The 21454-nt window shown below is 45.3% G+C and overlaps 1 protein-coding gene across 2 annotated transcripts; it reads right to left on the bottom strand.

The window, feature by feature from the left end:
* Window positions 1-614: 614 nt before the first annotated feature.
* ppm1e (protein phosphatase, Mg2+/Mn2+ dependent, 1E) lies at window positions 615-21283 on the bottom strand. Of its 2 annotated transcripts, XM_003970835.3 has the most exons (8): window positions 21144-21283; window positions 20868-21061; window positions 7461-7582; window positions 6621-6820; window positions 6237-6425; window positions 5997-6140; window positions 5772-5865; window positions 615-5707 (listed from the first exon to the last, which is right to left on the bottom strand). In XM_003970835.3, the coding sequence occupies exons 2-8, from the start codon at window positions 21050-21052 to the stop codon at window positions 4779-4781; spliced, it is 1863 nt and encodes a 620-aa protein (XP_003970884.3). In that variant the 5' UTR covers window positions 21053-21061; window positions 21144-21283; the 3' UTR covers window positions 615-4778. The 2 variants fall into 2 exon arrangements, with proteins under 2 accessions (XP_003970884.3, XP_029703739.1); XM_029847879.1 differs by having other exon boundaries at window positions 20868-21283.
* Window positions 21284-21454: the final 171 nt, after the last annotated feature.

Genomic DNA, 21454 nt, shown 5'->3' with positions numbered 1-21454 from the left:
CAGTTAGCATATGTGAATATTGTGGTATTAAAGCACCAGACTGGTGAGAAATGTTCATATTTTGACTCCTGAGGCTGCCACTGGGAACTTGTCAGTTTATGTTGAAGCTTGTGTCCATTTGTCCTTCACTGTGACCTTCATCTCCTCTCAGGCAGGAAGAGCCCCGCTCAAGGATCCATCTTGGGTGTTTCTTCTGGTCTCACAGTTCCACCAGCCTGTAGACCAGTCAGATGGTCCTCCCCTCCGGCTGCTTGAAGCCATATTATGAAATAAACGTGACGGGATGATCTTTTTATAGAAAAACTAGAGCACTGCTCAATTTTTGCAAAGCTGTTTGTCACCGTTGCCGACCGAGCAGCAGTTCCAGCATCGCCGCTCAGCCTGAGTGACGTCTGACACTTCTCACCCCTTCACGACTGTTTCCACTTCTCCCAAACCCTGTCTTCATACCTGGTCAGTGATCCAACCTTTGCTCTCCATTTCCAGCCAAACTCCAGTCACACCAGTTTCTTCAGAAAGTTCATCTATTTAAGCATCTGTTAATGCTTCTGCTCTTCAGCCCAACTCTCCTCCTCTGCTCACTTTCTTCAACAACCGTAAATAAAAGCCAACAGTCGAGGGGTTTGGTATCATCTTTATATACATGATAATTAGTCACCAGTTACCATACACATATTTATATACTACAAGAACACAGATAATACAGGTACTCAAGTGTATTTTCCTTTTAACCTAACCTGCATGTCAGCAGAGGAGCCAGTCGTGGGGTTTGTCTTCCAACCCGGACCCATCGCAGCTTTTTCCAGCCACAAACATTTTCTTTAAAAAGTCCTACAGAAGAAAAGGTTCACACCGTTTCCCCTTGAACAATATTTGTCCTAGAACTCCTCCCAGCAGGTGCAATAAATGTGGATTTCCTCAGAGGACGGATTAAGAGTCATAACCCGCCGTCTGAGGAGAAAGAAACAGCCGAATCTGCAAACTTCCAAGAGCTTCTGAGTGGACTTGGCAGAAGACAAACCCTCAGAGAGCTTTTTTTTTTTATTTTAAAAAAAGCAACGTTATTATTGCTTACAGAGAGAGAAAAAAAAGCTGTTTGTGTACATCGACACAGTGCAGATTCACAGAGGGCCCTACTGAGGTGGTGATTTCATCATGGGGAGGGGAACGTCACACTTGGAGACCTTCGGGGGGGGGGGGGGGGGGGGTGAAGATGTGGGCCTGTTAAGCTTAGATAGAAGAATTTTCACAAAGGCTCGATGGCTTTAAACACTTGTGGGTGAAGGTTGGTTGAGTGATACTGCATTAACTCACTGAATGTTGGTGAATGGAGACGAAGGGGAGCTGAGTGCCATCCAGAATGTTGAATGCTGGGGGGGGGGGGGGGACTACCGATGGTACAGGAAGCACCAAATACGGGTTCTTAGCTTCTAACATGATTGCAGTAGTTCTCTGAAGATAATCGGCTTCAGAATCGTACAGATTTGACACCATCTCCTCTCGTTGGAAACTTCCGATTTTGTTTTACAGATGTAACAGGGACGTCTGAGATTGAAGCCTCTTTGACTTCATTCTTTATTGCCCCATGAAAACTCTCCAACACTGTACTTCCTTTGGCCTGATCTTAGTTTCCACGGAGACTTCACACAACACCAGGCCCATTTGATCCAACTGCCAAAGTTCAGCTCTGACAAACCTACAAACTAGTGGTACAATCTGGTTGGCAAAATGTTTTGTTAAGGCTGGTGCAGTTTAAAAATATTGAATCGGAGCTTTGGATTGGAAACTATGTATTTTAAAGCTGCTTGTCAGCATCTTTGTATGTTTTCCCCCCAGATTTCTCACACTGGTCCAGTTTGTGTTTGATCCTCCATTTCAGTCCAGTGGTGGGAGATTTGGTTGAGTCCAACATGTTTAAGGTCAGCTAAGGTCGTGCTGGAGCCAATGGTTTCTTAATCGGGATTATTTTATCTATACTCCCCCAGCTCTCCTCTCATCCACTCACAGGTGGAATGTACAAACACGTCTGTGCCTGAAAGTGTCTGAGTTCCTGTTTCCTTTTCTTCAGGGGATATTCCACAGAGAGCGTTGGAGTTTGTTTAGCGTCTCGACAGCAACGTTCCTCATAGATGCCACCTCTGGGAACAGAAACCGGCTCCCGGTGACCCACTTCAGCGAGTCTCTGAGGAGGTTCTGGGACAGGAGGTACATTCTGCTCCACTGACAGCATGACACTCTTCATTACTGAGTCCGCAGGGGTGTCACGGCAACCATGACATAATGGAGCCAGAGCTAAACTCAGATCAAAACAATAAGAGGCAAACAAACCCCACTGGATGTAATTGATTAAGATTCAACAATAACAAATTTATCATCCATCTATATAAACAAGTGTGCCATAAACTCTGCCCTTAAAGAGGAATCGTCAGGTGAAAGGCTGTAGGGTGACACCACTTGGCAAAAAACAAAAATTAATTTGTGATAATGAGTCTGATTATATTTGCTAGTAATTATAATACTGTACATTTGTGTCCAAGTATATTCTCTTAATTGATTCAAAATGTTTTTTGTACATTAGTCAATGGTTTTCAAAGTTCAAATAAAAAAGCTGATAAAACAATAGAGTTGGGTTTGCTGTGATAGAGTATAGAACTATCCAAATAGTGCGGAGCTAATGTTGATTAAATACATAAGTGGGATCGATACTACAATATCGGCTGTTGCCTCGGCAACGGTGATCAAACGTGTTAATCTGCTGCTGGTCACTATTTTTATTTTGGGGAGGGTGGACTGGCTCAAGAACTGACCCAAACTTTGAAAGTGGAAATGTTTTATCTTCTAGATTATATTAGATATTATATTATATTATCTAGATTTCTGCATTCTCCAAAAATGTGTTTTCATATAAGGTGCTGCATAAATCAGTAAATACATAATATATTAAATACAGTTTTGATTACAATAGAATATTTGGTGTTGGACAAATGGGATCAATAACTGGCTTTCTTAGTGAAGGCTTATGAAAACAAATAAAAATGGGGAGTTGAGCTGAGGGGGTTGGCTTTACTGGATTACAGTGGGTGGGGGGGTATAATATCAAGAGTGCACGTGTGCTGTGTTGTAGTGTCAAGTCCACACCAACACGATAAGATAAAAAATATATTCTCAAGGAAAATATTCCAAATCTGAGGCTATTGCAGTACAAGCAGTTAGCTTAGCATAAAAACTAGAGTGGAAGGCAAATGTCAAAGTGGATAAATGGTAGTTTAGACTTCCTGTCACCCAACAGTATCGCGATGTGTTCCTGTTTTATTTTGATGACTTTGACTAAATGATTGTTTTTCCAGATCCATTTCAGTTGAAATTAGCCTCAGAGGTGCACAAAGACCTTTTGAGGTAGGAAATTATTTGGATGAGGGAACATGATGTGAACTGGGAGCTGTCAAGCTGTGCTTCCACCGTGATCTGTTTCTATCTAATGCATTCTTAGATTGTTATAAACATCACCCGACACACATTAGTCTGTTTATCGTGCTGATGTGATACTGGAGCTATTTGATTAGCCTTTAGCATCATCTCGTGGTGAAGTGGACCGTCCCACTGGGTGGGGACAAATCGACTTCACGTTACTGAACACCACGGATTAACTGATATTTTGCAGTTGTGTAATTAATTGTAATTTTTATAAGATCTTGCCACTGTGTGAGTCTGGGACTTCACTTTGTACTGTAACTAGGCTTTAGTAAAATAAGCAAAAGGCACGTGTTCTGTTGCTCACAATAACTCTGGCCCAGAATTTGAAGGTTTTGCACATCTGTTTCATGTGAAGAGAAAATAAATACACTTGTGGTTTTTCCTGGTTTAACTAAATATCATTCCTGCAGTTTACCAACATCTGGACCACATAAAGCATTTATTCAGTTAAGCAACTGCTAATCTTATATAATCCTGTGTTAAATGCTTTTATCTGTGGACAAATTGTGGCTGATAATGGCAAGTTCACCAACTGGATGGGAGGGGACTGAGCGGCCTCTTCTTCGGCCCGATGAGGAGGGCAATGAGGCAAAGAGTGCCATTAGGGCTTAATGTAATGCTCAGGCGCTCAGCGTAAAAAGGCGATATGCATCACCTCAACCTGGATTTATACCGAGCTACGTCTAATGGAAGGAAGAGGATGACAAAGTGGAGCGGACGCATGACCTCTTTCGCTGTGCTGGTGTCTGGTACATCTCTTGGATGCATAGAAAAGGGTGTAAGAGAATGGGCTCCGTTTATTCCGATTTTTTTTAAGCCAATCACAGATTACGGCAAATTTGTCAAGAGAATATAAACCATCAGTGTCGGAGACGTGACAGCAGTAGAATTTAAACGAACCTGTCTACAGAGACTAAACATTCGTGTGATTCCTGATTGAGGGTTCTTTTTTGACTCGTTGGGGGGTCTTTTGACTATCAACCAGCAGTGTCGGCATTTATGTCCATCCAGGTCATGTGACCAGCAGCTTACATTTAAAGCAGCAGCTTTGGTGATGTGGACAACTGAGAGGACACATTTTTGCACTCGTCCACTGTTTGTATGTGATAGACCAGCGTTTGGAAACATGAGGACCGACGACGCCACTCGTCCAACAAAGTCCCAATAATCACTGCTGGGGCCATAACTAGCCTATGATCAAAGAAAAGATGAGCAGTTGAAGGCAGAGCTGGAGGGTGTGTGTGTGGGGGGTGGGGGTGAGGGCGGGGTTGACTGAATGAGATGCGTGGGCTGGGGTCACCTCCTCAGATGGTGGAATCGTGACACAGGTGAGGCACTGCCACACCGGGCCTCTGGTTGGAGTCACGCTCGTGCTGTGGTGCCAAGTGGTCAAATGGCAACAGGCCCAGCAGTTGCTTGGATGTACCCGGCCACCTCCGACCCCAACGGCGACGACAGTAACCACGCCTAAGGCCCTGTGTCACCGACTGACCTAAGAGCATGGCTGTCAGGGGCCACTGTGGGTCCGTGATGCTGGGGTGCTGAAAAGGAATACAAGACCTGCGCCTGAAGCGGCGTTCTCGTTTAATACGAGCGGTGGTGAACAGATCAGGGCTAAAATTAGAACATGGCTGCCAAGAACGCTGGGTCAGAGAGATGCGGCCCTCCAGCGTGGGCCCTAAACTGAGGCTGGTTCTGTCTGTCAACGAGTCCTTTCGGTCTTCGTAGCTGAGGTCAGCGGGAGCCGAGCACTGCTGCAGGGGCCACCCTCCGCGGCTTTTACCCCCGACATCCGCTGTGCTTCCCCCCTCGCCGCCGCCACGCTCTGCCCTGACCGTCTCATCTTCCTGCTCCTCTTCCTCCTCCTCTTCCTGCTCCGCCTCCTCAACTTCCACCACCTCCTCCTCCTCGACCTCTCCCTCCACCACGGCCTCGTCTTCATCATCTGCGCCGGTGGGGAGCGGGGAGCGTGGGTCCCGTAGAAAGACCACAATAACGGTGATGTTGTCACTGGAACCTGCATCACGGGCTGAGGCCACCAGCTTGTGGGCCACCATTGTTGTGTCTCCACTGTTCTCCTGGAGGTGGTCGCTGACCACTCGCACTGCCTCATCTGGAATCACGGTGTCCCAGAAGCCATCGCAGGCCAGAATCAGATAGTCTTCTGAGCCGTCCAATGGGAAGACATTATGATCTGCGTCGCCACAGATGTAGGGTTTGTGCTCAGAGTCGCCTGTGAAAATAGGTTTGTGTGTAAGAGCCAGAACGTTGTGTTTAACCTCAATGACTTGTGTTACCTATCGCTCTGGATACGGAGAGGCTGCCATTAACCCTCCATGTGCCGAACCAGATTACACAACCTCCCAAAGCCTCGATCCGCTGCTTCTCATCCTACACACACACACACACACACACACAGGCACACTCACATGAACAGCTATAATGATGTCTGTTAAACTGTGTCACACATTTTTGCATTCTGTAGACAAGCACCAATATTCAGAAGCTTTTGAACATGTTACCTCTCTGTCTGGCTTGTGTGGTTTCATCAGCTCCACAACCTGTCCTCTCCGGACCAGGATGACCTGGGAGTCTCCCAGCCAGGCGACGTACAACGTCCGACCCCGCAGGAAGGTCACCACACCCGTTGTGCCACAGCGCAGGTGCTGGGGATGCATTTGAAATGAATATTCATGAAGCCGAGGTAGAGAGGGCTATGTAACTGCGTGGGGTTCGGGGACGTTCGAATATGCTGTATTTACCTCTCGCCTGGCCTTTTTCACAAAGCCCTCGTCGGTAAGCTTGAATGCCCTGCAGAGGGCCTCACTGGGGTCGTGGCTGAAGGATTCCTGCCGTACAAGATTCACATGGAGGTGGTTGGCAGCATAAATGGCGGCGTCCACGCCACCGTGACCATCAAACACGGCAAAATAGGCCTGTTCGTCCTGATCCTGCCGGATGACACCAGTCACATGACCAACCCTCATGAACAGGTATTTCTTCAGACTTGTATATGCAGAAAAAAAACTTTTGCTTTTACCCTTGATGGGGTTTTTTAAAAATCGGAATATCAATGAATACTTGCCGAGAAAAGCTCTGAATCATCCAGTCTGCCCTAAATTCTGCCGTGTGGCCGTCATATCTACCTGAAGATTGAAGAGTGTGTTGAAGTCAGGGATGATGATGTGTTTGTCCTCCATCTTCCGCCTCATGTTCTTGATGGCGTGGATCGATGTTTCATAGTATGGCTGTGGTCGGCGGCGGAAGGGCAACTCTTTCATCCACAGGCAGCATATCTCAAAGAGCCTGTTGAACACCAGCCGGGCCAGCTTCACCGACTCCAACTCTAACACACACAAACACACAGGTTTCTTTAACTTACTCTGTGGTACAACTCAGTCTGTCTACCTCTATTTTCCCCTCCCACTACCCTACCTCTACCCAAACTACCCCTACCATCCCCTCTATAGCTGGTACTTTTAGAATAAGGCCAAGGTAGCAACCTGTTTTATTTTATTCTACTACAAAAATCAGCTTTTATTTAATTAATAAATTATATTTTAAAAATTTGGATTTTTTTAAAATTGATATCAAGTATAACTGTTCAGAAATAAATGGAAAACATTTTTTTCTGCCAAAAAAGGTGTAAATAATGCTTTTATTGGTGCCTATCAATAAAAACGTATCAATAAAAATGTAAAAATGTTTGGCATGAAAGACTCCTCAAACTTGAGTGTTCGTGGATTCTTTGTTTTTTAATGATCCTCACATCTTAATTAAATGAGCAATGTCGTGACTACTGGCTTTTCTGAGTCCACCTGCCGCCCTCTAGTGGTCAAATACGGTTTAACGCAGTTTTGTCAAGAAGAAATGGGTCAAAACCCTGGTGGTTATACGTCTGCATGTGTGTGTTGGATGATGTGTGTCTGCGAAAAAAGACCTAATTTGAGAGGGGGGGGGGGGCTCGAGGATCCCTGAGGACTCACGTGGTATTGGGTCAGCTCCATCTTCTACAGTCTTATTGAGGTGGTGGATGGAGAGATCGGTCTGAAGGATGCTGTCAGCTGTGGCTCTGGCCAAGGCTGCAGCCAGGGAGCACGGGCAGTTACTGCGGGGAGGGGGGACAGACACAGTTATGAATGGGTCAGGGTCACAGAATCCTCTGTAAATGTCAACAGGCTTCTGAGACACAGTGACAGCATCATATGGAGCTGCAGAGCAAATGAAAGGCAACAGCAAGGTTATTTCTATGGGTAAGAGGAGGTCGGGAGACTCATATGAACACAGGAGGGCAACATAGATGCAGGTAACCATGGAAACGCATCACAATCTTACGTGTTTAGATCTAACATAATATTATGATAATTGGACTCTTTTCTCAGGTTCAGTGAAGAATCAGATTTGAATTTGTGAAACTGATCAGCTGTCAGCTCAGATCGATAAAGTCAGTAAGTTTAAAAACATTTTCTGCTTCCATGACTTGCACATCAAATATCATTTTAAAAGTTAACCTTTAAAGTCACAAACTGAAAAAAAGTGGAAAAACAAGTATAAAAGAGGAAACTGGAATGAATCACGCTCGTGTACTTGCCGGATGATGCATTCAAGGGACGTTAGTAAGGTCTGTTCTCCCGGACTCACCTGAAGTTTAACATCACCACACAACTGCCTAAATGCTCTAATATTAAACTTTACCATGAGCTCGCTACAGAAGTAATAAAAAACCTTTCACACACAATCCTGCAACACAGCAGATCAATACAAACAAGCAAGATGATCAAGATTCAGATCCCACGCAGCAAAAAAGAGCTTTGGCCAACAAAATCCACCAAATTTGATACAACCCCACCAAACACTTTAAAACTCCAGATCATGTGACTTTGTAGGGAGACACTGATCTTTTCAGCCATCTGGGCCCAGCTTGCTGCTCGCCTCCCCTCCAGATTACCTAAGCAACAGGCTACAAACGTCAAACAGTGATAATGTGCACGCTCATTTGTGGACGTTTGCAGTGGTTCTCCACTCATTTAATCCCAAAACCCCTCCACGTGGCAGAGCGTGGAGAAGAGGTGCCGTTTACTTTAGTGTCCACACATTTGTCCCCTGAATGCAACACTCAACACAACCACCGCTGCGTCTTGCTGGTTTAATTAATTTGGCAACGTAAGTGAATCCTCTAAAGAGACACTCGAGGTTGCTTGTTCGGACTGATCACTGCTTGGCTAAATTAATCTAAATGAATTACCTCAGGCCAGCTGAGAAGATAGCAGGGAGACATTTCTAATCAAACGCTAGCTCGACAGTTTTAGGACCTCTGGAGCTCTTCCGTTGAACAGCACCTGTGCAGTCAGTGACCGCTTGAGCCTGTCTGGTCCTTTATTAACGTGCAAAATACATTTGTTAAAACTGTAAAATACAAACAGAGCTCCTCATTGTTTCTATTTTGCTTTCATCAACCGTCTCAGCGACTAAAGAGACAAAAACGTATAATCAGGAAAACAAATTCATTATGGCCGCATAATAACAATAAAGACATTCTAAAAGGTAAAAGGATCTTTTTGGCCTCACACCTGTTCCTCATTAGCGTTACTATTATTATTATTATATGGACTGGTAAAAAGCTGATCTCCATATGAACGGATCTACACTTCCTGTCTGCTCTTCATCTGCCAGCTGGTTTCTTGCTCTGATGTGACTAAAGGATAAACTCTCGTCTGGGCCAGACCACAATATACTGGAGTTTTTCCTAGTTAGCTGGAATTTTCAGCATCAAAAACCAGGTTATCCGGAACGGAGACACCATCGTTCACGCTGTAATCCCCCCTCCGTTTTCACCAGGTCCTGATTTTGCTTCCAAACTAGGTCAAGGGCTGGAAACATCCAAGCAGTTTAAGGATGTTCCCACATGGACGCAGCCATGAGACACATAACCAGCTACCAGTTGTGCTGGTTGTTGTGGTGATTGGCAGCATCGACCATGAACTGTTCTGATGTTGGACAGAAAAACTTTGGCCAGGCTACATGATGACATAAATTCAGATAAATTAATTTCCCCGTGACGCCGTTAAGGGATGGATGGAAACTGATTATGATGCACAGACCTATAATAACAATAATAAAATAAAGGCAGAACATCATTCTTTTCACGCCATCTTTTGCAGGTTTGTATTATGTTGAGGATATGTTATGGATCACAGCAGCATTTCAGACTCCAGCTGGTAACAACTGTGTTTCCGGCAGAATAAACATTGAACACACAGAAAATCAAAGCTAAACCAAAGAGAAAATTAGGCACATCCTTGTTTTTTGTAGGGTGGAACCGGTAAATATTTGACGACTGAGCATCAGCGCCCCGGTTTGTGTCCTCTCCTCCGTGTTTCCATTCATAGAAGCATTTCCCTCCTTCTCCCACTAGTTCCACCACTGGCTGCCCTGTGGGGGAGGATGCTGAGAACAGCAGCTCCGATTGGCTGTGGTTCACACCGGAGAACGCGGCAGGCAGCCAATGAGGGCCCGCGACTGCTCGTGCATCACAGTGAGGTCATGTGGAGCGGAGGAGGATTAAAGAGGAGCTTAATCTCAGTTCACACCATCACGCTGGCAACAACCCACTGGATAAAAACCAGCACTGGTACAAACTGGTCACAATAGTCAGAGTCCTACCCTGTGACGTGCTTTGATGCTTTCCATTTCTCTTTCTTCTGAAAATCTGAGAAAAGGAAACAAGTTCCACTGGATATGCACTAAAGGTTCAAGCAGATCTTTGATAAAAACCGAGGTGGGGTCGATCACAGGGAGTGTCATATGCAGCCGACCTCCCCTGTCGTGGTCCCACTGTCACCAGGGTAACCTTTGTGAAAGGCAGACTGAGTGTTTGTGTGCGAAATACAACTGGATGGTAAACAGTGTTGAGATGTTCTGCACCAATGTGAAGCATTCATTTCCCAGAGTGCATTTAGCTTTGATCCATTAAAGATGTGGAGAATATAAAAGATAAATAAAAACGGTTCAGCTAGTGTGATCTAATCGACTTTAACCTGCCACCACCTGCTTTGCAATTTCCCTTCATACTTCCTGCAAATTTATGGAAGCCAGGAAACAATTTAATGGATTAGAGTTATGAAAAAGACAGATTGGGGTTGTGTCATTACGGGAGTGACTGAGGCGGACGTTCATAGCAAACCTGCCCGATAGTTCGTCATCGCCTACGATCACAAAGTTCCTCGCACAGGTAAATCTGGGATGCGTTAGAAAATTTCTTCTAATTCCACAATCCAAAATCCCCAAATTCAAACGGTAGCCGGACTGGACCATCATGAGTGCCTGTTACTGTTAACAAGCCGTGAATTTTATTTCAGATTCAGGCCATCTGGGATAAAATGTGTCGCTACTTCCTCCAACTGCACAAAGAGGAAGCCAAACTTTCCCAGGACGCTGGCGCTGCCGCCTGATCGGCGACGTCATCCACAGCCGGTGTTTATGACCATCCCTCCTCTTTCTGTCATCTGTGGACGCAGGTTCTGATGCCGCCGTCATGGCTGGTGCGCTTGGCGGCCGTCTCCCACCGCAGCCACTCAGGGAGCTCTGGGAGATGCTGAATCTGGAGATTGTGCGCGTTAGCAGATGACTCATGCATGCAGCCATATTCTCGTTTATTTATTTATTTGTTTTTTTCTTTTTACACCATTGCTTCCTGCACGGTTTCCTCCAGAATTAGCCCCATACGGTGCAACAAGGTTGTTTCCATGGCAACAGAGAAGCAAGTGACTGACAGTCAATGGTGTCACCCGTCCTCCTGCCAAGCGCTCAGAACTCTCTCCCACCTTTTTATTCTAAATATTGAGGCTTTTCTGAGCCAAGCGGAGGTGAGAGGGTAGATCCACTGGAACACTTCCAGCCTTTCCGTTTGTTTGGCTCATAAAAACGTGTTACCGTCTCTGCCTCTACGGAGCTAATGAAGAAAACTCGGCGCGCACACGTGTGTGTAACGTACCGTTACGTGAACGCAGTATTCTCAACAGGGCAACTCCGGATTACATAACGCGCTAGCAGCCCCTAAATCACATCTCTGCACTGCTTTTCCCTTAAGATGGATTTCAAGTGGCTCTGATGAATTCATCTGTCTCCTAACGCACACGCACACACACGCGCACACACCATGTGGCATTGTAGTCTGTTGCTCAGATTTCTGGCATCCAATGGCGAGTGACAGAAATCCATCGCCATCGCTCTTCCTCTTCCATTCAATCTTTCTGCGCCTTCACATGCAAAATCTAAAGGCCAATTGATTATTTGTAGGTCGGGTAGACAAAAAGCTTTCATCCAGGTTTATGGGTGATTACTGTTAACAGCTGATGACTTTTATGATTTCAATTACTTTACTATAATCCTATTTTTAAACCTGCCAGGTTTCTAATTTGGATGGAATAAGCTCTCAAATTAGCAGATTTCCTTCGCCACCTCTGCAGGACTTTGACAACAAGGTCTGTTTTTTCTACTGGCCTGACTCATTATGAAGTGGATGCATCTGTGTGAATTATTGATTATTACCCACCTTATTGTAAATCAGCTCTGTGCTTTGAATGTTCCACTGCCTTTCAAACCAAACTCAAGTATTTCCTGGGTGCTCTGTGAATTATATAACATTAGATCTGACCACGACACTCCAGCTCTTCCAGTCCGTGTGCAGGCATCTAAATTTCACTGACATCCAGCTATAATTGAGTCTCTGAACAGAACACTGAACGGCTACAAGAGACACAGCACACCACAGAATGTGACGATGTGTTTCACCTGCGTCTGAAACACTTATACTCTGATGACAATGGTGCATCACATTGTCCCAAGAAGCTTGACTGAATCCAGAATCTGACAAAAGCTAGAAAAAGTCTTAACAGGAAGAAACCTCGAGCAGGACCCAGCTCTTGCAGGGAGGACAAAAACAAAAGCATCAAGAACCCACCCAAAACTGGTTTATTGGGGAAAAGAAATTATTTGAAGACTGACTCAGCGCTCCTGTGTACAGGAAACAGTTAAAGGTGCAGATCACGTTGGACCAACAGCAGATGTCAACGGTTGGCTCTCAGCACTTCTACCTCTTCAGTCCGCTCCACCTCTGGATGACAGAGCTGCGCTGACGTAACACGCTGCACCTCACACAGGGTGGAAGTGACAGAGCAACTGTGACGGTGGGCGTCACGGGCTGCTGCCCACGTTTAAGCTGCCCTGTTATGACGTGCACGGTGTGTGCGGCAGAGAGGCGTGTATAATCCGCCATAAAACTTGAAAAGCCTCCACGGACCGAATAAAGGAGCCAGCGCTAACAGTTAAAGCTTCAACAAGACATGATGGGAGCTTGAGAGATGACACGCGGCAGGTGAAGCGAGGCATAAAGATGCGCACGTGGCGCGTCGGTATGGGAGCGAATGCTTACGTGCCGGAGCTACATGCAGTCAGTTTCACAGCCTCTGCCGACAGTCTGAGGAGTTTGCGTGTAACACCCGCTAAGGTTTTTGAGCAGACTGCAGAGAACCTGGAGGCTGAATTACATAATCTACCAGCTGGATTATTACTGGACTGGTAAGCGTCTACTGGGAGCTCCGTTCTCTCCTGACCTGAAGGTCACATCAATAACACTCATTAGATTTAAACATATCCACTCCTCAACCAGTTTAACGACCTAAAAAGCTAAATGACGTATCCTCCTTCCTATAATTAATGTGACTATATGGGTTTAAATGGATTTAAAGAGGTTTTAGTGTGACAGAGTATTTGTCTAAAAATACGGTCATTTAAGGTCATTCCAGCAACCTTTAGCAGCCACACGGGGAGCAGACCCAAAACTGTCAACAGTCTATATCGGAATATCTCTGCAGAAGGTAGAGGATATTTTAACTATTATTATGGGTTGTTCTGGTGATTCATTGCAGGACTGGCTGAGAGTTGTTTTTACTCCAGGCAGACAACCATGAAATATTTACCCTGATGAAGAACAAGTGCAGGACTGTTGTTTTTGACCTTGGTCCTGGGTGCATTATTTCCATCGGATGCTCAGGCAGATCCGGCTAAATTAGTGACCGCGAGCCAACTGGAGTTGGAGTCTAGGCTCAGGGCACCAGCACCTCTCTCCTCTCCTCACTTCAAGGTCAGACAGGTTGGATTGTGGGTTATAAACTGCTTTGCATTCAGCTCAGGAACTGCAAAGCTGCAGTGTGTAACACCAGCCTGCAGGCTCTTTGGGGTCACAGCAGGCTGAAATGCTTCTACGCAAGTAGATCCATAATGCCGTAGGAGGCAAAAGGAGGACACTGCACACTTTTGAAGGTCACTGCACTTCCAAAAATGGGGCCTCTCCAGAGCTGACATTAATTAAAGAGCCTGTTTTAGAGACATCAGAGCGAGACTCTTGATTCTTCAGTTTCTCAGTCCTGCCAATGCTTTCCCCCGAGCTAAACATACTAAACAAATATTTTCGCATGGACAGCACATGATGTAAAAATCCCCGTCAGCAGAGAAGGATGATACATCTAGAACAAAACACTGGTGCTTCTGTTTGCAGACGTTTTGTGTGTTTGATCTTTGCATGTTTATCCCTATTTGCATAGTTTGTCTTCCTCGAAAAACCAGTGTGGCCAACAGACTCGTGACGGTGGCGTCCCAGAACACGCTGGATTACAGGAGGTTCAAGCACGTCCACCTTTACCGACACAAACAGGAAGGAACTCCTAATGATGTGTTAAACTGCATTTGCTGTATCTTTTAAAGTGAAAGCTCTCTTGTGTTTTAATCCATTAGGACCTGATGAAGCATTGGATCACATAAACTGCACTCATCAGAAGTTCTATTTTATGCCTGACTTTGATTTTAACCATTGTTGTGATGAGGCCAACCTCTCATTCACTGGATCCCATTAAGGTCCACTTATTCCAGCTGAGTCACTTTTCTATGGCTCAATATTAATTTAGCTCCAAAAAGAAAAAACACTAATGGATGGTTTTCATTTTAAACTATCCAAACAGATACAACAGAACCATTCCTCACTGTCCAAACAAAGGGCCTATGTTACCCATAATGCAATTTAATGGCAGACACATCAGACATCCCAGCAGGTTAGCAAGAGACGTAGTCTCCAGCCACGAGGTGGGCAGCAACAGATAACGACTACCATATTTATATTTAGTGTAGTTTGTCATCATACTGGAGAAGGAAAAGAAAGTGATACAGATCTAAATCTCATCTTGTTCAGTTTTGGTGCCATGGAACAAAGCTGCTAACTTCCTAATTCTGCCTGCTATAAATGGTATCTGGTTGCTGTTCGAATCCACTGCGGGGATCGCCAGTGGTGGTGGTGGTGGTGATGGCAGGTGGGGCAATAACCACAACTGCCCTCTGTGGTAATCCCAGCGAGACGCTCTGATTAAGGGATTACCACTGCGACTAATTTCAAAGGCTGGGACAGTCCAGGCGACAGCCAGGGGGGCAAAAGGGGAGAGGAAGCCGGTCAATGGCTGGAGTGAGAGAAAAGCTGCCAAAGCAAGGATAGGACTGGATGGAGCCAAGCGCCAGTGATAAAGATAAACAAACTCATGATGTGTCCATACCGAGCCAGAGACGAGACGTCTAAAAGCCACAGAAAAGCCCCAACAGCCTTTCAGAGGGGCTCTAGAAAGCCACCCAGTCACTTCCCAGAAGCCTCAGGATGTTCCTCTCTGGAGAGGGACCAAATCTCTTACTTCATGGTGCTCTGATTAAACAGTGAAAGGGCAGCAGACAGACAGATGGCAGCGTAGAAAACTGGGACTTAAAAAAAAAAAAAGAAATCAATGCACATGCACTCTGAGCCAGGTGTTGCGTCACCTGTAAGTTAAGGCTGGAGTGCTAACAAAGATGCTGCATCACAGGGAGAGGCAGCAATCACAGGAGTGATGCCAGATGCAAGTTTTAGCCTCACCAAATACAATCAGGGCGGCGGCAAAACTGGTTCAGCTCAAAAGGGGGTCACTTCTTTCTGAGACGGTACATGTGGGACCTCACCGATAGCTCTAAAGTGACAATTCATCCAGCATTTGCTCGAAAAACAATTATCTCTGGAGTGCAGCTTTATTCTGAAACGCTGGAACATTTATTCCTCCATTAGTCATAATCCATTTCAAAAGCGTCACGGTAACTCTAATAATATTTCATTACCGTGATTACAATTTCCATGTCCAGAGAGTATTTATTTTTCAGTGGATGCATTTAGAAAATCAAAGTTATGTGTTTTAGCAGAAAATTAGCCAGATTTCCTGCTTGGCATCTGCGGGTCACTGAAGTGACCTGAATCTGACTGGATCACAAGTTTCACTGTGAAACTTTAATAATTGCTTAGGTCAAAATGTGCTCATTTATTGTTAGAATGTCTTTGTTTTTTGCAGATTGCTCCCCAAATGAAACGGCCACCGGCTCCGAAATACAGCAGCTACATGAGAATACAGCCGCTGGAGTGTGGGAGTGATGAGAGTTGGTAAGTGTGGGCAGCTGGACGTTAATGCGGCCTCACACTTCTGCATTGCCAGTATTTCCTCCCTCATCCTACTTCTGCTGGATGGCCTGAGGGAAGTCCTGATTACTGAAGCCCCTGAGGGGTTCGCTTGTTCCAAACTAAATAAACTCAACCTTGAACAAGAGGATTGGACTATTAAATGTTTAAAAATGTCGGCTTAGAGAGTGGCTTTAAGTGTGTAAATCACTGTGGTGGCTGGCTGCACCAACTTACACAACTGTTAGCTTGATTTTAATGGCAACAGCAGGTATAAGAGAAAAACAACACCCAAACAAGTCAAAAATACAGTTAAGTAGAACTTAAGATTGTGATCGAGTAATCTGATTGATTTCTCATCAGAATCTAAAAGAAAGAAATACAGTAACTGTAACAAAAAGGTCACATTTTAATTCTATTAAATTACCATTTTTAAAAAAGCCTCTTTGATTATCAATGTTTCAAAAACTATAGTATGTTGGGGGAAAGACTGTTGCTTTAAAGAAACACTCATCAAAATATCAGAAAACACCAGCTACCCTCCAGCTTTAGTCTGTGCTCATCCTTCGATAAATCTGTCACCAGCAGCTCCTGTTTCACCACCTACTCTTCTAATTGTTTGTGTGTGTGTGCGCGTGCGCATGTGTGTGCGAGAGGAAGTCAGATCTGCCCCCTACATCTTTACAGCTGCAGGAGACATTTCTGTTTAATGAGGTCTGGACCCCCCTACAGTATATCCAAGTGTGTGCTCTTCTATGCTACATTACCAGAATATGTATTTTGCCAAGAACGTGGGGACATTTTCACTGGACCTCATATCTTTCGAGGGCTGTGTGAGGGTTGAGACTCTGTTAAGGTGAGAATTGGATTTAGGTTGAGGTTAGAATGGGGGAAGTCAGTGTGAGTCCTCACAAAGATAGAAGTACATTATTATCTTCATATCTTGCTCTCTTTTCATCAGCAGGCAGTTTGTTCCAGTGAAAACAAACCAAAAGACCTCCTGTGGAGCATCAAGCAGAGCTCAGTGTAACATGACACATGAGTCCATTTGGCTCTTGGTCCCATTATTCAAGTCTTGTGATTGAAATAATTGAGCATTTTCATCGGCGGCTAAAGGAGAACAGCAACACGTTGTTGATTGGCAAGCCTGGCGAACAGCACAGCTATGAATCATCATTTCTGTTCTGTTGAAACTGAGAAGTTTCCTGTAAGTTCTGACCTGCGCAAATAGAGCCATCATCGCTGCACTTCTGTCTGCAACACGAAGTTGTGTGTGTTTGTCTTGAGCAGCAAGTAAACCCTCAACACTCAAGTCAGCGTTCAGGGGCATCAACTCGCTCTTCAGAAGTGATTCCCAGCTGCCTGGAGAGCAAAAACCAAACTAGCATAATTTCAGCACGTACAACACACACACACACACACGCGCGCTACTTCCACAACACTTTAGTCCCTGTAGAACACCAAGTGTTCCACCCGCCCCCCATTAACACACACAGAGGGGATCTCTCGTCTTGCAGAAGTCTATTATTAGCTGTTCAACCCAGAGACAAACTAATGACACGTTGGGATGAATCACCAGAGCTGCTGCCTCCAACTATCATTACACTCAGCGGCTGCAGCAGACAGCCGTGTAGGATGCTCGGCCACCTCACCAACTCACGCACACACTCAGCCGAGCCGTCAGTCTGCTTCAAGGACTGCAGGAAAAGTTCTTGTCTGTTAGGAAACCAAGGCGTCGCCATCGTCAACGTCCGGGCTTTACGCCGTCCCTGGCAACCATCTGGTACAAGGTCAGCTAAAGCAACATCAGGTCAATTGTTGGTCCTGTGAGAACATTCCTGAGAGAATCTTCCTGTGTATTTATGAAATTCCTCCAGTCTGTTGCCAATTTGTGTGTCTGTCCTGGGGATGATTTGTACAAATCCTAACCTGTTGGGTGATCATCTAACTCCAGTATTCAGGTTAACAAAGTAATTAGAAAATAATTACATCAAATGATTTCATTAAACTGCCTTTCTGCTATTGTCTCTACAGAGGCTGTGGAGCACCATTATAACACTTTTCAAGGGCGCCTGGGTTGTTGTTACTATGACAACTCATGTGTATGACGCAACCTTGATGTCAGTAAATACTGACTGTAGACCAGTCTGCTGTATATGTTGAGAGCTTTAAGCATCAGCCACAACTGTTAATGGGGGCATGAGTGATAGATTAACCTGAGCCTCAGCTGCAGGACTGATCCTGGCACAGCTCATTACGCACTTCAAACTCAACAGCACTGAAATCTGTGGCCACGATGACAATAAATCCCTGTTTTTACAGGTTCATTTGTGTTTGAGTAATCAAGTAGAGCTCAAGCTGTGGTTAAAAAACAACCAGCCATACTGGGTCAGACTTTTAACGTCAGCTTTGCTATCAGATCCCATTGTTTAGCTATTTGAGATCATAAAACCTGGAAGAAACTCCAGCTGAGCCTGTGCATCATTCCCAGACCTTCCAGTAGAAAACCAGTAGAGCCAGCTTCTGGTCCGATCTCTAAACAAAGTCAGACCATCCTGAAGCGAGACACCGGCTAATGGTTCGGTGAAGAGCCGCAGTCATTTTGGCTGATAATTGTTTCCACAGAGCCAAACTGGGCAGACATTTAAACGGAACTAGAGCAGCCGGCCAAACACCGTCATTAAGAATCACAAGCACCATCAAACTGCTTCTCTTTGGAGAGTTTCCACTGAAAATTAACATGTCCATTTTATTTCAAACTAAAACCTTGTAGTCATCAGGGAGACAAAAACAAAAAACTTGTTTCTTTAATTAAAGAAAGGGGAAATTAAATATACTCTGATTTAAGTAATTAAAAAAGGCAAAAAACTAATTTCCATCATACAACAGCTAGAGTAGTCTGATGTTACGGAGTTAGAATATTTCCTAATTAGATATGTTGGCACGCTGCATTTCCTCTAAACACTGTTTGAAGAAGTTTGACAGAAAATGGGAAATTCCAGTGCAAGTAGCACATAAGATTTTTACCAGTAAAAAGAGGATGTGGCTTCTATTTGAAATGTTCATGTTTCTGCAACTGTCTGAAGGTAGAAGACAAAATAAAACTGCCTTTACTGAAGATAATAATAACAACAATCGGAGCAACTTCAGCTCCAGAGAGTATTAGAAAGGAAGAACATCAGCTGCTGGGAGGTTCAGCAAATTGTATCGTCAGTCAGGTCCCTGTTCAGCAGCAGAGTGGGAGGAAGAATCCAGTCGGGTCGTGACTGGATGCGCTCCAGCTCGCTGGCACAGAGCGTCAGACACTCTTCTGGAATAACCAGATTACACTAAAGTTACTGTATCTGCCCACAAAAGCTGGACACTATGAGTAGATATGTGAACTCAGGAAACAGGAAACACAAGTGCAGCAGTAGTGGTGGGAGATTATTTCACACTTTCCAGAGAAGTTAATCATTGGATCACTGAGAAAAACTGATCACTTCAGGGGATTTGAAGCAGAACTGGTAGCAAATTAGCTCTTCAATTACAGATTGGAGGTTGTTATCTAGCATTTGACAGTAGAATAGTTGAATAGTAGAAAGTGCAATTTGAAGACAGCAATTTAGATGTAAGTGGACGTTAGATTTTGTTCTGGAGCTGACAAAAGGTGAACGCCTCCTCATTTAATATTTAACAGCTGCTGCAGCTCTACGAAGGAACGCCACAAAAAAAAAAAAAAAAGCTGTCGGGAGGAATATACTAAATCAGCTGTTCAACAAATAATGTATGTGTGTGTTAGAAGGTTTGGAATTAGTTGGAAGGTGGAGAGGATTGAATGCTCAAGGCCCCCACAGTCACCAGTCAACCCTGGACTCTGGGGTAAAGTCCCTAGAAATGTGTAGATCCGGATCAGCTTTAGGAGGGTTTATTCAGAAGAGTTTGAAAAGAGAAACACCTGACAGCTCTGCTGTCTGCATGTGATCCATCCTGTCACCTGCAGATGCTCCCCGTCTCTGCTGGATGGACATAATGTGCCCAAACAGTCTGCCTGCACACTGGCTGGTGAAAGCCTCTCTCTTAAGCAGCCCCCTCACCGCTCCATGCCCTACATGAGTCCTTCTACCCTTTTCTTCCCAGCACAGTTTCTGCACCTATTTTGGAACCCAAAACCAGGCCATGCAGCAGAGCTCCCTTTTTCTTCAGATTGTCCAACACTCCATCAGTTCATAGGCAGGCAGATTATGAATATGGAAAATGGGTGTTCATGTCATATCAAAGCACAAAAACAGCTGTAAAGTGTATGATGTACGCAGGTCGACTGATTTGGAGAGTTACCATTGAATAAACCAACATTACGGACTAGTTTATGTTGGTTTTTTTTTTCTCAGCTCATTCTACAGACGTGAAGCTAATAACGTAAGCGGCGAGGTTATTTTTAGCCTACAGAAAGACGTGAAGAGCAGCGATGGCGGTGTCCTCTCCCTCCTACACCATGCTGACGTCGCGACGTTACGCAAATCCTGGGGTTCACCTCTTGCAGACCCCCTGTTTTATCACCGTTGGCGTCATTTTTGGCAGCAAAAAGGAGCGAAACGCAAATTGCGTGGGAGATAAGTAACCCGCAGCGGCAGCAAGGTTAGATTAGGGCTTTGTTTTAAGCGTTAATGCCGTCTGATGTTTCCTTGAAAAACGCTTGGAAACTTGGCGTTGGACACACCCAGCAGGTAGCTGCGAGCCATGCCGGGCTCTGTGATGAGGACCCGGCCGCAGTTCTGCACAATTGAACTGATCCATGAGGCTGGAAAACACGCTGACATTTACACCGCCTGCCCCGCCGAGTAACTGACAAACATTAAAGACAAATAAAAGGGTTGAGGAAAAGTGTTCACTTAACTATTTGTAGAGGTGCTGGAGACACAGGTCAAGGCATTCCCCCTCCACCTCGTCCTCCGTCACCAGGTCCGACAATGGGCGCATCGGCACCGGGTCGCTCTCCTGCAGAGGCATTCTCATCTCCCGGTGGAAGAGCTCCAGGAACCGGCGGAAGGTTTTCTCCTCTGCTGCAGAACCAGCCATCATTTCTCATTCCTGGACAGACAGAGACAGCTCCGACGGTCACAACAGCAACTTGCCGAGTTACGGGGGGATAGTGTCAGCGGACCACACTGACGGAGCTAGCGGAGCTGTTGGAGCGCTGCCGGGCTACAGCGGTGCCGGAGGAGCGAGCTCGTTGACTGGGAGACCAGACGGGGTAAGCGGGATGGTGGTGATGTCTTACGGCTGCACGACCGGAGCTGGACTGATCCCCATTCACAGCTGAGCGAGAGCGCGCCTCGCCTTATCGGAGGATTTCAGGCGATCAAAGGGCGGTGACGTCACGGGGAGCGCGCACGCTTCAGGGACGTCCTCTGAAGACTAAACCAAATTCAGCAATGGAATGTAAATACCTTTTCCTTATTTTAGTTGTACGGTTACAAAGTC

This window comes from Takifugu rubripes, chromosome 15 (assembly GCF_901000725.2).
Source record: "Takifugu rubripes chromosome 15, fTakRub1.2, whole genome shotgun sequence".
In the NCBI taxonomy this organism is placed as follows: Eukaryota; Metazoa; Chordata; class Actinopteri; order Tetraodontiformes; family Tetraodontidae; genus Takifugu; species Takifugu rubripes.
The sequence above is the reverse complement of the archived record's forward strand: the minus strand, read 5'-3'. Positions and strand labels throughout refer to the sequence as shown.

Excerpts from the sequence above, each read along its gene's own strand:
- ppm1e (XM_029847879.1), bottom strand. The coding sequence starts at position 21,052 with ATGATGGCTGGTTCTGCAGCAGAGGAGAAAACCTTCCGCCGGTTCCTG. Across the intron at positions 5,866-5,996 it reads CACACAAGCCAGACAGAGAG|GATGAGAAGCAGCGGATCGA; the intron begins GTAACATGTTCA and ends GTGTGTGTGTAG. Across the intron at positions 5,708-5,771 it reads CTCCGTATCCAGAGCGATAG|GCGACTCTGAGCACAAACCC; the intron begins GTAACACAAGTC and ends CTATTTTCACAG.